This window comes from Acipenser ruthenus, chromosome 4 (assembly GCF_902713425.1).
Source record: "Acipenser ruthenus chromosome 4, fAciRut3.2 maternal haplotype, whole genome shotgun sequence".
Lineage (NCBI taxonomy): Eukaryota > Metazoa > Chordata > Actinopteri > Acipenseriformes > Acipenseridae > Acipenser > Acipenser ruthenus.
This window is the reverse complement of record NC_081192.1, coordinates 22,545,902-22,560,201: the sequence shown is the minus strand read 5'-3', so window position 1 is coordinate 22,560,201 and position 14,300 is coordinate 22,545,902. Positions and strand designations below refer to the sequence as shown.

General features: G+C 38.7%; 1 protein-coding gene across 9 annotated transcripts in view; it reads left to right on the top strand.

The window, feature by feature from the left end:
* Positions 1-14,300, top strand: part of LOC117400196 (catenin delta-2-like) — a 366,132-nt gene that overhangs the window by 342,066 nt on the left and 9,766 nt on the right. For 5 of the 9 annotated variants that reach the window (XM_059022195.1, XM_033999746.3, XM_059022191.1 and 2 more), the window contains 2 exons: positions 7,147-7,273; positions 10,643-10,744. In XM_059022195.1, the coding sequence (XP_058878178.1) occupies positions 7,147-7,273; positions 10,643-10,744 (229 nt within the window). The remainder of the gene's footprint in view (positions 1-7,146; positions 7,274-10,642; positions 10,745-14,300) is intronic. The other 4 variants (XM_059022197.1, XM_059022198.1, XM_033999749.3 and 1 more) reach the window with 1 other exon arrangement.

The following is a 14,300-nucleotide window of genomic DNA, read 5'->3' as shown; positions in this document are numbered from 1 at the left end:
GCTGTATAGAAATGAAAGAGAAATGCTGATTGGACACCCATAACCTCTTCAGAGTAATTTCGATTAAAGAACTAGAATCTTGTAGAATTTCCTCAGAAGGCCTCTAAGTGAGAAAGACAGCACCTAATGAAGCTAGACCGTTTTGAAATGGAAGTCTTAAAGTCTATAAGGAACATATTCCCAGATGATCATCCAACATGTGAGCATTAACTCACTTTGCACAGGAAGGATGACAGAAACAGGCCCAGGGTAGCTAATTTAGAGACAGGCTTGAGTACTCTTGAGCCATAAAGAGATCTCCTGGCTAAGTGGGTGATATTGAACAACTCTACAATTGGCTGAGATAAAGAGCCTCGGCAATGTTAATAAGTGATCTAAACTCTGTTGGAACTAAGTATGGCGGACAGATGGAGCAGTGTGGCAGGTGCTGCGCCGTTCTTAGAAAAATCTAAAAGAACTTTAGCCACTACACCCAATTTTCTTTCTGTGTACTTTACAAAGAAATTTAAATGCATTCCAGCAAATACTAAATTGGATTACTATAATTATGTATATAACGGCTGTGTTTGCATCAGACACACCAGGCTGCAAATCTATGCTGTCCCGCCAGGACATTTCGGTGTATACCGGTCGGTATTGAGCAATGGATGGGCCATGACACCAACTATTGAACCAAGAAAGTTGTTTGGAGGTGGAAATGGGAAAGCCGGCTGTAATGGAAAACGGAGGACCGCAATGGGTTAAGGATAGTTTTATATGTAAGTGAATTGAGTTCAAGAGCAAACATGATCTTGAATACATAGGTGTGAATATAATGTTACCCCCTCAGATGTCTTTCATAATTATTGGTAGGCATGTTATTAAAGAGTGTGACTCCAAGAAAGAATTAATCCTAATGGGGGATTTTAATATTAATTGGCTTGATAAATCAGGCAAGCAGCATCCAAAACTCAAATGGATCTAATATTTAGTAATAAACCAGAATGCGTAATAAAGTCATATAATCTGGTGACAGGGCTATCGGATCATAACGTGACCTTAATTGCCAGGAAATTGACAAAAGCTAGGTTCAAAACATATTTAATAAATAAGGAGAACTGTAGCGTAATTTCTAAAAGTGATCTTGTAAACTTTGAGAATGAACTTAAACTAATAAAATGCGACAGCCCAAAAACCTGTTGCGATAATTTTACGTCTTTATTACAAACTACTATAGATAAGTATTCCAAGAAAATCTAAAAATAAAGTTGGAATACCCTGGTTTAATGACTCAATGTGGCAATTAATGAAAAAAAGGGATTTAATGTTAACTTCTCTAAGAACAGGAAGAGACGCTGATATTAAAATGTTCAAAGTATTAAGGAATAAAGTTGTAAGTGAGCTACGAAAAGCTACATTTTTACGTTAATATAATAAATGAAGCAAAGGGAAATAGCAAATTAATTTGGAAACATTTAGACTGTCTGAGCAGAAGGAATTAATGAGGCGAAAACCCATTTTCAATATTCAGGAAGTAACAGAAGCTGAAATTTATAAGATCCTTGGATCTCTTAAAAATTCAAATGCAAATGATCTGTCTGGTTAAGATACTGCTTTCATAAAGGAATGCAAAGATATTCTGACATGTCCTTTAACTCATTTGATTAATATTACAATTAAGCATGGAATTTTTCCGAGTGCATGTTGCACTTGGAAAATGGAGAATGGAGACTCTGAGGAGATCAGTAATTATAGGCCTATCAGTATGCTCCCAGTAATGTCAAAAGTTGTTGAGAAGGTGGTAGCTGAACAAATGATGTCACACTTGGAGGCTGCAGATGTTTTACACCCAATGCAGTCTGGGTTTAGACCAAAGCACTCGACTGAAACTGAAAATTGTTATTTTGTAGAAAAGATCAAACTTCAGCTTGATAGAGGGGGAGAGGTTGAAGCCATATTTTTTGATCTAAAGAAAGCATTTAATGCAGTTACAGATACAGTTAATCATGATGTCCTTATTTCGAAATTATTAGAAAAATGTAATTTTAGCATAACAGAGGCAGAAGTGTTAAAGGGACTAGGAGCTCTTAAAATAAACAAATCCCCTGGGCCGGATGAGATCCTCCCAATAGTACTCAAAGAAATGAAAGAAGTTATTTACAAACCGCTAACCAAGATCATGCAACAGTCTCTTGACACAGGGGTTGTACCAACAGACTGGAAAATAGCAAATGTAATACCAATCCACAAAAAGGGAGACAAAACCGAACCAGGTAACTACAGACCAATAAGCCTGACTTCTATTATATGTAAACTTATGGAAACTATAATAAGATCCAAAATGGAAAATTACTTATATGGTAACAATATCCTGGGAGACAGCCAGCATGGTTTTAGGAAAGGGAGATCATGTCTAACTAACCTGCTTGACTTTTTTGAGGATGCAACATTGAAAATGGATAACTGCAAAGCATACGACATGGTTTATTTAGATTTCCAGAAAGCTTTTGACAAAGTCCCGCATAAAAGATTAATTCTCAAACTGAACGCAGTAGGGATTCAAGGAATTGCATGCACATGGATTAGGGAGTGGTTAACAGGTAGAAAACAGAAAGTACTGATTAGAGGAGAAACCTCAAAATGGAGTGAGGTAACCAGTGGTGTACCACAGGGATCAGTATTAGGTCCTCTGCTATTCCTAATCTGCATTAATGATTTAGACTCTGATATAGTAAGCAAACTCGTTAAATTTGCAGACGACACAAAAATAGGAGGAGTGGCAGACACTGTTGAAGCAGCAAAGGTCATTCAAAATGATCTAGACAGCATTCAAAATTGGGCAGACACATGGCAAATCAAATTTAATAGAGAAAAGTGTAAAGTATTGCATGCGGGCAGTAAAAATGTGCATTATAAATATCATATGGGAGATAGTGAAATTGAAGAAGGGAACTATGAAAAAGACCTAGGAGTTTATGTTGACTCAGAAATGTCTTCATCTAGACAATGTGGGGAAGCTATAAAAAAGGCTAACAAGATGCTTGGATATATTGTGAGAAGTGTTGAATTTAAATCAAGGGAAGTAATGTTAAAACTCTACAATGCATTAGTAAGACCTCACCTAGAATATTGTGTTCAGTTCTGGTCACCTCGTTACAAAAAGGATATTGCTGCTCTAGAAAGAGTGCAAAGAAGAGCAACCAGAATTATCCCAGGTTTAAAAGGCATGTCGTATGCAGACAGGCTAAAAGAATTGAATCTATTCAGTCTTGAACAAAGAAGACTACACGGCGATCTGATTCAAACATTCAAAATCCTAAAAGGTATAGACAATGTCAACCCGGGGGACTTCTTTGACTTGAAAAAAGAAACAAGGACCAGGGGTCATAAATGCAGATTAGATAAAGGGGCATTCAGAACAGAAAATAGGAGGCACTTTTTTACACAGAGAATTGTGAGGGTCTGGAACCAACTCCCCAGTAATGTTGTTGAAGCTGACACCCTGGGATCCTTCAAGAAGCTGCTTGATGAGATTCTGGGATCAATAAGCTACTAACAACCAAACAAGCAAGATGGGCTGAATGGCCTCCTCTCGTTTGTAAACTTTCTTATGTTCTTATGTTCTTATGAAATGGGTTGAGTCGTATCTTAAGGATAGAAAACAATGTGTCAGAGTTGGTAATATTCATTCTCCTATTAGGAATTGTACAGTTGGGATCCCCCAGGGTTCTGTATTAGGGCCACTACTATTCAGACTGTATATTAATGATCTGCTGGATGCGTGACCTGAAGTTGATCTGACGATACGCTGACAATACAGTTTTGTATGTTTCCGCCAAAACTAGTCAAGAGGCTGCCTGTAAGCTAACTACTACTATGAGAGAGGTGTCAAATTGGCTGGGCCACGCTTGTCTAACTCTGAATGTGAAAAAAACAGTGGGAATGTGTTTTACCATTAAACAAAATTCAATTGGAAATAACTTTGGTATTTTAATTAAAGGAGATAAAATTGATACAGTCTCAGCTTTTAAATATCTATGAATAATAATAGATTATCAAATTTTAAAAAGGTGATAAAAACGACAAAGTACAATCTGGATAATTGTAGGTGTATTAGAAGTAATTTATCAATGAATGCTGCTAAATTATATTTGCACTTGGTCACAAACAGGGAAATCTGTTGTTCAGCCAATGCACTCTCTGTATAAACAAAGCCTAAAAAGTCTAGATAAAAACCACAATGAGATTTCACCATTGTGAAATTCTTACAAAATACCATGTGTAAAGTTTTTATAATTGTATACATTATTCATATGGAATTTTGATTTTTAAGTCATGAACTTGTTCGTCCACCATTAAGATAATTCATTACACCCTGTTCTGAATTTAGCAACAGAATCACCAAAGCAGCTGTCAATGGTAATTGTATGGAGGCAAGATGTTGTACTAAATTTTCACTGTATTCTAAATTAAAGGTGTAATATTCTGGAATTCATTAACAGATGGTATAAAAACATACTTATGAACTGAGGGATTTTGCTTATAAACTTAAAATATGGTTTCATTTCATTTTTCAAAAACATGTATTCAAAACAAACCTGTATTTATTGATTGGCAGGGGGGTATTGTTGTTTATTCTGCAATTGATTGTTGATTTGCTTACCGGTATCTTTGTTCTCACCTGCCCAGGGACTACCAATGAAAATTAGCTTTTAGCTCAATTTGGGTACAATGCATCATATGACATGTTCATTTATGTTAAAAATTCTACAATGTCCCTGTCAAATAAACAGAATAAAGCAATAAAAATAATGTCCTCAGAACATAACTATACCCAGCACAAAAAGAAACCTAATGGCAGTGACTCACTTGCAGCTTTCGTCCTCTTCTTGGTTCCCTTTTCAGGCAGAGTCCCATCTTGGTTCCGTTTTTAGGCAGAGTCCCGGAGTTGCAGCTTTGCTTAGCAGAGTGACAGCATCTTGTTTAGCATTCGATGTGGTGTGCAAAATGTTTAGTTTTGCTTGGATATTTAGTCTCTTTCACTCTGCTAAATAGCCACTTTCATGAGATCATTTGTGTATTTTACCTTTTTTTTAAACTCACAGTCCTTTGATGTTTTAATGTCCTTTTCCACTGGGACATCACTAGTTTATGTCTTCCTTGCGTCAAAATGATTGTTGTTTCATGTGTGAATTATCTGTACATAATTCAACTGTCTGCTCAGCCTAATCCAGTCCAGGCACTGATCACCTAATCAGTAGCTCACATAGTTCTGTATGTCTGCAAGCAAGTGCCCCCTTCTCAAGACACAGCAGTTTGCCCTGTTTCTCAAGACACACAGTTTTATTAATGAATCCAGTTACATTTCTAATACACGTTCATGTATTATTATCATATTCAGGGAATGTCCCACATGGTCCTTTCAGGACGTGTCTGTAACTTCAGTCACGGTCCCACAGGAGGCCGCGGTGGTGTCTCAGGAGGTAGCAAAACCTGCAAAAACAGGCTATTCACATGATAGACCCCTTCCAGTTGGAGGAGGAAGGGTGCTACTCCAGGTACTAACTAGTGCCCAAGCGGGATGGTGACCTCAGACGGGGTAAACCTGTATCTGAGCCGAAGGAGGTTCAAAATTTTGACAATGCAACAGCTGCTGCAGTCAATCAGGTCAGGCGACTAGTTCACTACTGTGGACCTCAAGGATGCATATTTCCACATTCCCATAAAACCAATGCATATGAAGTGCACAGGGAACAGCGTACGAATTCTGGGTCTTGCCATTTGGCCTCTCTAGCTCCCCATGCCTTTTTCGAAGTGCAGGGAAGCTATACTGGCCCCATTGAGACTCAAAGGCATCAGAATACTCGATTATTTAGGCGACTGGCTGATTTGTGCCCAGTCTCCGGCACAGGCAGAGGCCCACACGGAACTTGTCACCGAGCACCTTTGGGCCTGTCGGTGAATTGTGCAAAGAGCAAACTAACACCTTTGCAGACAGCCTCCTATTTGGGAGTGTGCAAGTGCAGGAAAAAATATGCAGGCAATTAAGTAACCATATGGCCTTCTGGATGGCAGCATATTATCCATGGAATAACCATATGTCTATTATCTTTGTATTTATGTATGTGCATGGTTTTCTCTACTCCCAGTGTTATGAACAAATGTTTTATTTTCCCTAGTATCGAGCAAGAGGATCTTACTTTGATCATCTGTGTAGATAAAACACATTATGTGCACAAATAAGCGGTACATGTCCCCTCCTCATAATTGGAATTATCAAAGTGTGCATCTGCAGCCTATTAGATTTTCTGTTTACAGAACATAAATAACAGATATGCATCACTTTACAAACCCCTTCCAGTTTGGTGTCAATTGGCTGTGAGTGTAACACAGCTGTGTTGTAATGACTGGCAGAGAGGCTACACCTAACAAATGAGATATCTCTTAACTAACCTGAACCAGTACACACTGCTTATGTATTGCATTACCACAGCAGCACTGGCATGCTAAAATATTAGTACTACTGTGCAATATGTATTCCAAATTATTATTTATTTCTTAGCAGACGCCCTTATCCAGGGTGACTTACAATTGTTACAAGATATCACGTTATTTTTACATACAATTACCCATTTATACATTTGGGTTTTTACTGGAGCAATCTAGGTAAAGTACCTTGCTCAATGGTACAGCAGCAGTGTCCCCCACCTGGGATTGAACCCACGACCTTCCGGTCAAGAGTCCAGAGCCCAAGCCACTACTCCACCAGTCTTTTACATGTTGCTGCTGCAAATACATTGTGTTGCCATTGCTGGTAACACTGTGGTCTGCTAATGGTTCTGCTAGGGTTTTGGTAATGGCAGTGTCTTTTTTTCCCTCAAGTATCAGTTTTTTTGTTGCAGTGATAAGATCTTGGTGACTTTTTCAAACAGAGAAGTTTTAAGCACCCATGTGGCCTCAGTTTAACTCAGAATCATGTCTAAACTCTCAGCACATTAGGCACGCCAGTGTAACCAAGAACTTTTTTCCTTCCAACTGGTGCACAGTGATGCTACAACGTTTATCTAGAACAAAACAAACACATTAGTTAGGATAACACTGACCCATACCAAAAAAAAAATCATAATGAGTGACCCCATATATGATTTTGTTTGCATTATTTTGCAGGATGGATATTCACAATATCATTTTGTTGGCTCTGCTTCAACAATAGAGAGGGACAGGCAGAGACCATACTCCTCTTCCCGCACACCTTCTATCTCCCCAGTCAGAACATCTCCCAACCATCGTTCAGGTAAGTGACACATTGCTCTTGGACTCTCACAATCAGTGTGTGTGTGATGCATACATTTTTAGATATACCCAGAGAACTGGTAATCCAACTGGCATAGACATTCATTACCACAAGTTAATAGTGTTAGAATTCAGATTTTGTTCTTTGTTGACCTATTCATTCATGAGTTTTGGTTTGTTATTAGCTGTTATAGTCTATCTTAGGAACCAGCCTCTTGGCTCCTTCAACTTTGAATTAAACTTTGTAACAGTAAATACATTAACCCATATAACATACTGTGAATATATGATTTGAACTACGAAATGTAACCATTATCGAATGGGTATTTACCTTCTAAAGACCTGCATCCTGAATATTGAATATAAAAGCTGCTCTTTGAGCCTGTGTGCCAAGAGAGCCCTTCCAGCCTGTGTGCCAAGGGAGCCCTACCGACCCGTGTGCCAAGGGAGAGCGGATGACGGAAGAGGAAGCAGAGTCGCCGTTCCAGGCGATTGGCAGACTCAGAGCACATGGAAAAGCTCTGGGTAGATAGAAAAGCTCTGGGCAGCTGTTTCCCACCAAGGAACCGTTCTCGCTGAATTACTGCGGGAACGTTCAGTGCCGCCTGTCCCCTTGGGGCCCCAGGGGGCTGCGAGTGCAGATTGGCCACAGGAGGACGTACTGTTCATCGCCGCTTCTGAGGAGGTGGGTGAACAGGAGCCGGTGTTCCTGTTTGAGGACGTAGAATCTGACAGCACGTCCCCTGTGGTTAAGCTCTCCCTGTCGGCAGAGCTTCTACTGCTGATCAAAAGGGCCACTGCGATCTTGCAAGTGCCCTGGCCTACAACAGGGGAAACAAGGCAGTCGATTTTCGATGATGAGCCTACCACCTCTCCCGTATCTCCCCCATTTCACACAGATTTTCTTTTTGAAATCCAGTCTTCCTGGGACCATCCTGCAACAGCTCCTGCTGTTTCCCGGTTGATGGATGCCCTATATAGGGTACATGATGCGGAGAAGCTGGGTCTCTATTGCCACATTGGTACAGGCGCTTAATTTAGTGCTCCTATCCAAGGAAGCTAACTGCCCTAACAAGCAGTGCTGGGTCTCTCAATAAAGCCTATTCAGCCAGTGCATTCGCCGCACAGCTAGGGTCCTACAGCAGCATCCTCGTAGCCTACCAGTTGCAGTTGCTGCAGTCCCTTTCTGAGAACCACAGGCCCTCACCACAACAGCTGGACCAGCTGCACCTGGTTAACAAGAAATTGTTTCGTTTGTCCAAGCTCAATGGACAGGCTCTAGGTAGAAAGAAATCTGACTGCGCTGCTAGCTGCACATAGGCAGCTTTGACTTTCCCAATCACGCAAGTCTCCAGCACAGGCTGAGGCCCACACGGAACGTGTCACTGGCTGCCTTCAACGGTTGGGCCTTACGGTGAATTAATGAGAAGAGCCAGCTCACGCTTCCCAGACAGCCTCCTATCTAGGAGTGCGCGTGGACTCCGGGTCCATGCTGGCCACTCTGTCGGACTGCAGTGCACAGAATAGCCGCCGGTTTGGAGCTTTTTCAGCTCAACATTCAAGAAACTTCCCAGACCCTTCCTCTGCAAGCCTGGTTTAACAGCAGGATTTTTCAGTCCACATTGAATCGCGACCGCCTATTGACAGTGTCCCACCACTGTCTAAAGGCACTTTTGGTGGAAACAGTCGGCCCATCTACTCCTAGGCTTAACATTGGGCAGTGTCATCAGAAGGGAGGTTATCACCACGGACGCGTCCAGTCTGAGCTGGGGTGCTCTGTGGAATGGAGGGGCGCAAGGTGTGTGGAACCCCCCTTGGCAGGGTCTCCACATCAATGTTTTAAAACTGCAGGAGGTTTACCTGGCCTTGCAGAATTTTTTGCAGGAGGTTTGAGGGAGACGTGTGCTTGTCCGTACAGACAACACAACAATGGTGGCTTACATCAGCCACCAGGGCGGCATTCAGTTCAGCTGAAATTGTTATAATTTAAAGAGGCTTTCTTGCATTCTATCACCTCCGCAAAGCGTGTGAATGAGATGCAGGCATTCTTGATCAAGGAAGCCTGCTAATTTTTACAGAGGCCAGGACAAAGGTTACGCTCTGTACCAATCCTGCCTTTTTGCCAAAGACAATCTCAGCTTTCCGTGTCAACCAGGTGTACTATGTAACTTCATTTTTTTATTCCATTATGAACCTACACAAAGGGGAAATATATAAATATGTTTTTGTGTAAAAGAAAAAAGGTAAAAAACACATTATCTGAAATCAAGTGAACTGAAGCACAATCTCATAAATGCATCAATCTATTACAAACGTAATAAATAGGCAGATGCAATGAAAGTGAAACATAACATTTCTGTTTTGTAAAACAAATAATACTTAATGTACTTTTTATGAACACAGTCGATATACAGTTCCGGCAATGTCTAAATCAGATTGACAGATTTTACCTGAATTGAAGTCAAAGTAGATGCTATAGTCAGAGGTGAAAGTAACTTTAATTTCTTACCGGTGTAGTGTTATTTTCAGGTACGCGTTAAAAAGTGGTACTCAGCGCACTGCACTTGCTCGCGCAAGCCTAAACAACTTCTGCTAAAAAAGCAGGGAAGCGCCCATTCAAATCAGGTACATTACACTGTTTTTGGTCTTTTGCATCTTTTTAAGTTGAATTTATCATATTTCCCAGTCTTTTACATCATTTTGAATGTAATTTATCATATTTTCCATCATTATCAAAATAGTATGCAAATATTTATCATATGCAACTTGTGCAACTTTGCGGTGGACTTCTTGTGAATTGTTTTTTCTTTTTAAATAAATTGTCTGTTTCCAGTTTAAGATTGCAAAAAAAAATATGAATAATTAGTGGTAAATGTACCTCTTTAGACAATAGGAAAATACCCATCAGATTGCAATTGATTGGAACCTGTACCAAAATCTGACAGAGTACCACTTGCAATTTGACAGCGTACCACTTTCTGACATTATACTGGTCACACTTTGGTACACCTACCACATTATGACAATGTACCACTTTTTAACACTACACTGACTCTATAGTCCAGATCACGGCTTCTATCAAAGTGAAACCACAACTTGAACTTGAAGCTTATATATAAACTTCAGATACATTCAAACAGTATTCCAATTCCAATTCCAAAAGAAAAGAAGATAGTGACAGACAAGTTGAAAAAGGCCTGCAAATAGAATAATCTAGCTAGAATAAATAAATCGAAATCATTTTTTTGTATTTTTATTTTTTATTATTTGTGCATTTTTCCTGGAGCGATATCATACAATGCCTATTCGGTAAACTGTTCCCCCATTACTACCACTAGTTTAGTGAAAATTGATTTGAGTTTCTTTCAAGGACTCAGACTTGAGACTCGAAGTCAAGGACTCGTGACTCGGACTCGAATGATAGTGACTCGGATTTGGGCTCGGACTCGGACTCAACGCTCTGGACTCGAAGGTTTGAGGACTCGACTACAAATCTGATATATATCATTTTCATATAACATTCATTTAAAACTGTAAGGAGTGTTTACAGTAGCTTGGCATCAGAAATAATACAGGAGCCGTCAGAAGGTACTACTGAGAAACCAAAAGGTGGCATGACTGGTGCTGTCGTTGTAAGCCTATTTAATGCACAGCAGTGGTACACTGTTTTTGTTTTTTTGCAAAACTAAAGCCTTGGCATAAAGTGAGCATTATTTTGTTAATAGGACAGTAGCCAAAGTCCCACATTGAGGCTTAATTGTTTACAACTGGCTTTACTAAGCACACATGTCCTCTTTCTGCTGCCAATGCTGCAGAAAACAGTGGTTTTAAAATGGTGCAGAACATTTGTACATATCCTGAATCCTGCTGCAGCAGAAAGGGTTAAGATTGTTGTTAATAAATATTGATCTTTTTTTCTGAGCAACACGTTTAATTGATTTTAAAATAAAACTACTGAACAATCAGAATAATTACTAATACATTTTAAAATGGTAATAGTAACCAGTGTATTAACACCCGCGCTGTAGATATAGAGATACCAGATGGCATCACGTGCAGAGCATAGAAACAACACTTTTGTTGTAATTTTATCAGCTATCAAAAAGCCATTTGTAACAGAAGCTATTGTTGAGTCCATAAAGAAAACACAGCATTTCATGCCTCAGTTTTCCTGGAAAACCACGGTTTGCTTTTAATGCCTGAAGCCCATGCTAATCAAACAAATCTGGGGTTGAAGTGCAAACTAAAACTGTTAGCTTTCTCTCTGTACATACAAAACCATTTAAAATGTATATAAAAAGGTTAGATTCCAATGTATTGTTTCAATGAAGCTTGGTATATGCTGTAGGTATACATATTATGCCACATTCAAAGAAAAGCATCTTGAGCTTGATTAGTGAAATCCATGCCAAAGATAAGACACACTAAATGTTTATTGCAGTATATTATTATAATGCATCATAAAGTATTGTAAAGCTGAATGACTTCATTATTTCCTTAAAGTTTTTATTTTTATTTTATGTAATAAAAATAACTAAACACAATTTACAATTTAGGTTTCAAGAATATGTTAGACCAGAGATGTTAAAAGAATAAAAAGGAAAGAACTACCTGTGTTTACTCAAGATAAAATCCCAAGGCAAAGTTATGACATGCTACAGAACCTTAAGTGCAGTGGTAAATTATTTATGAGGATGCCATCTAATGCATGCTATTCCTCACAGTTAACTTGGAAGAAAAAAATGAGCAGCGTTCTAATGTAGATTCACCCATGGGAAAAACAAAATCAGTCTGTTATAACTAAGAGGTCTACTTAAATCGCGGAGAATTTACATATTTTTCCCGGATAGGTTATGGAATAAAACATTAAATAATGTTATTCAGATAATATTTCAGAGCACTGTAAAGGCCTACAAATAGTCGCAGTAAAATGGAGTGCCATTAATAAAGGCCATATATGCAGCACGTTTGTTGTCATGTTGTTTGTCATATCCAAGAATTTTATTTTTAGTGCTGGGTAAAAAGAAAGAAAACGTGCCTGATCTGAAATTCTGACTGTGTTTAAAAAGTAAGCAGCAGGTTGTTTGAGGCGAGGTGGCTGCTAGATCGTACCTGTAGTACTGATTTAACTTGGCTTCAACCAACAGGGATACTTTCTGTCTGCGCTTATATTCAAGTTGGTTTTCTGAAAGCTGTTGTTTGTTTTATGTTCTGTTTAGCAGCCTTTCGTTTTAATGTGTGATTCTGAATCTAAATGGTGATCAATCGTATTTTTTCAGAAAAAATCCAGTCACATGTGCAAAACAATTGACGTCCATCTGCATGTAAAGTTTCTTATGGAAATGTCTTGACATGATCCTCAGCTGAAACATACTTTGCGCTTTTTGTATGGGGCGCCAAGTGTGTTAAAAAAAAAAAAAAAAAAAACAATATTTACCAGGTGTTTTTTTCCAAATTTAACTTAAATCACGTCATTTTTTCTTGATTAAAAACAAAAAAAACACCATCATTTTCTTTCAGATTTAACTGATGCATAAATGTTAACAAAAACATAGTTAAACGTTTTGAAATGTGTACTTTCAGATAAATTAGGTTTGCTATTATTCGATTATTTTTTTATGTTGCCAAAATCGACGTTTATTTTTGAAAGGACAGAAGTGGGGCGAATCTATCAATTTTTCCTTACTTTAACCTTATGAATGACATACTGTGTAATCGCCCTTTGTCTTCACCGACCCGGTGGAGCATGTGAAAGTGCATCCCGTGAGAGAGTGCACCCCTTCAGCACAGCAGTGTGCCTTTAACATGCTCACGTCATGCAGTGTAAGGGGAGACGATGGAAAAAACCTGGAGTTTAACATTTTAATCTAGAAGAAACAAGCACATATTGTACATTTTCCTCTTTGCAAGCTTTTCCCACATCTGTACTAGATGTTGTATTGAATGTTTTATTAAGTGTAGCGCTGTATATGACTGGTAAGTAGCAAAAATTACAAAACATTTATTTATTTTGTAAAGAGTGCACTGGTGTGGACATCGGGTTTGATGAAGAAAGTTGACTGATGAGAGTGAAGGGAAATAAGGCCATCACATTATAATATATTAGCCATCACATACATAATTCTCTATTTATTTATTTATTTATTTATGTATGTATGTATGTATGTATGTATTTTTCAAAATTTCTAAAGTGGCACTCACCAGTAGGTATCAGGGTGCTGTATAGATACAGTATAATTTGTACAAATCGAGTACAAAAGAATATACAGAAAACAAATCTCAATACATGATAGAGCTGCAAATATACATCTAAATTTAAAAACAACACAAATGTATTTATTTATATACAATTACAGCTCTCAATAACATAAAGTCAATCAAGTACTCTTACCTGCACCATAACCCGCTAATTTCAAAGTAGGCGCTTTTAATGACAGGCGCTGTAGCTGGCAAATGAAAGTGCACAGTCGGTGCAGGTCTTGATGATTGACAGTCATTTAAACGAATGAGAGTATTATATCGCTGCTTTAGTCAACAAGATCTGTCAGAACAGGATGAAATCACTGACAGTGAACCTATAGTAGCCAAGTAAGGGACCACTGGGTTGACTGACAGCGACCCCTAGCCATTCAGAGCGGAATGGAGACGGGACAGATAGCAAGTATAAAAACTACACAAATTAGAGATGCAACACTGACTTTGTCCCACCTACAGTACAGGCAAAAAAAGCCAGTACAGATGCACTGGTAGGCTGGTTTAAACATTGTTGTCATGTGAACAGTAAACAAGAAAGTTAACCGCTTTGGAGTACTTTTTTACTTGTATTTGCCTAAGGATGTTTCTTTTTTTATTTGCCTGCAGAATTAAGATATGTAGTTTGCGTCGTTTGCAGTGTGCAGTAGTTCATTTAAATCAATAGTTTTTTTTTGTTTTTTATTTTATTTTATTTTGTATCTCCATACCAGTACGGTATGCATTGGTCCCTGAGGAGGTGAATTTCAGGGTGACCACTCAATTTTACGATTTTC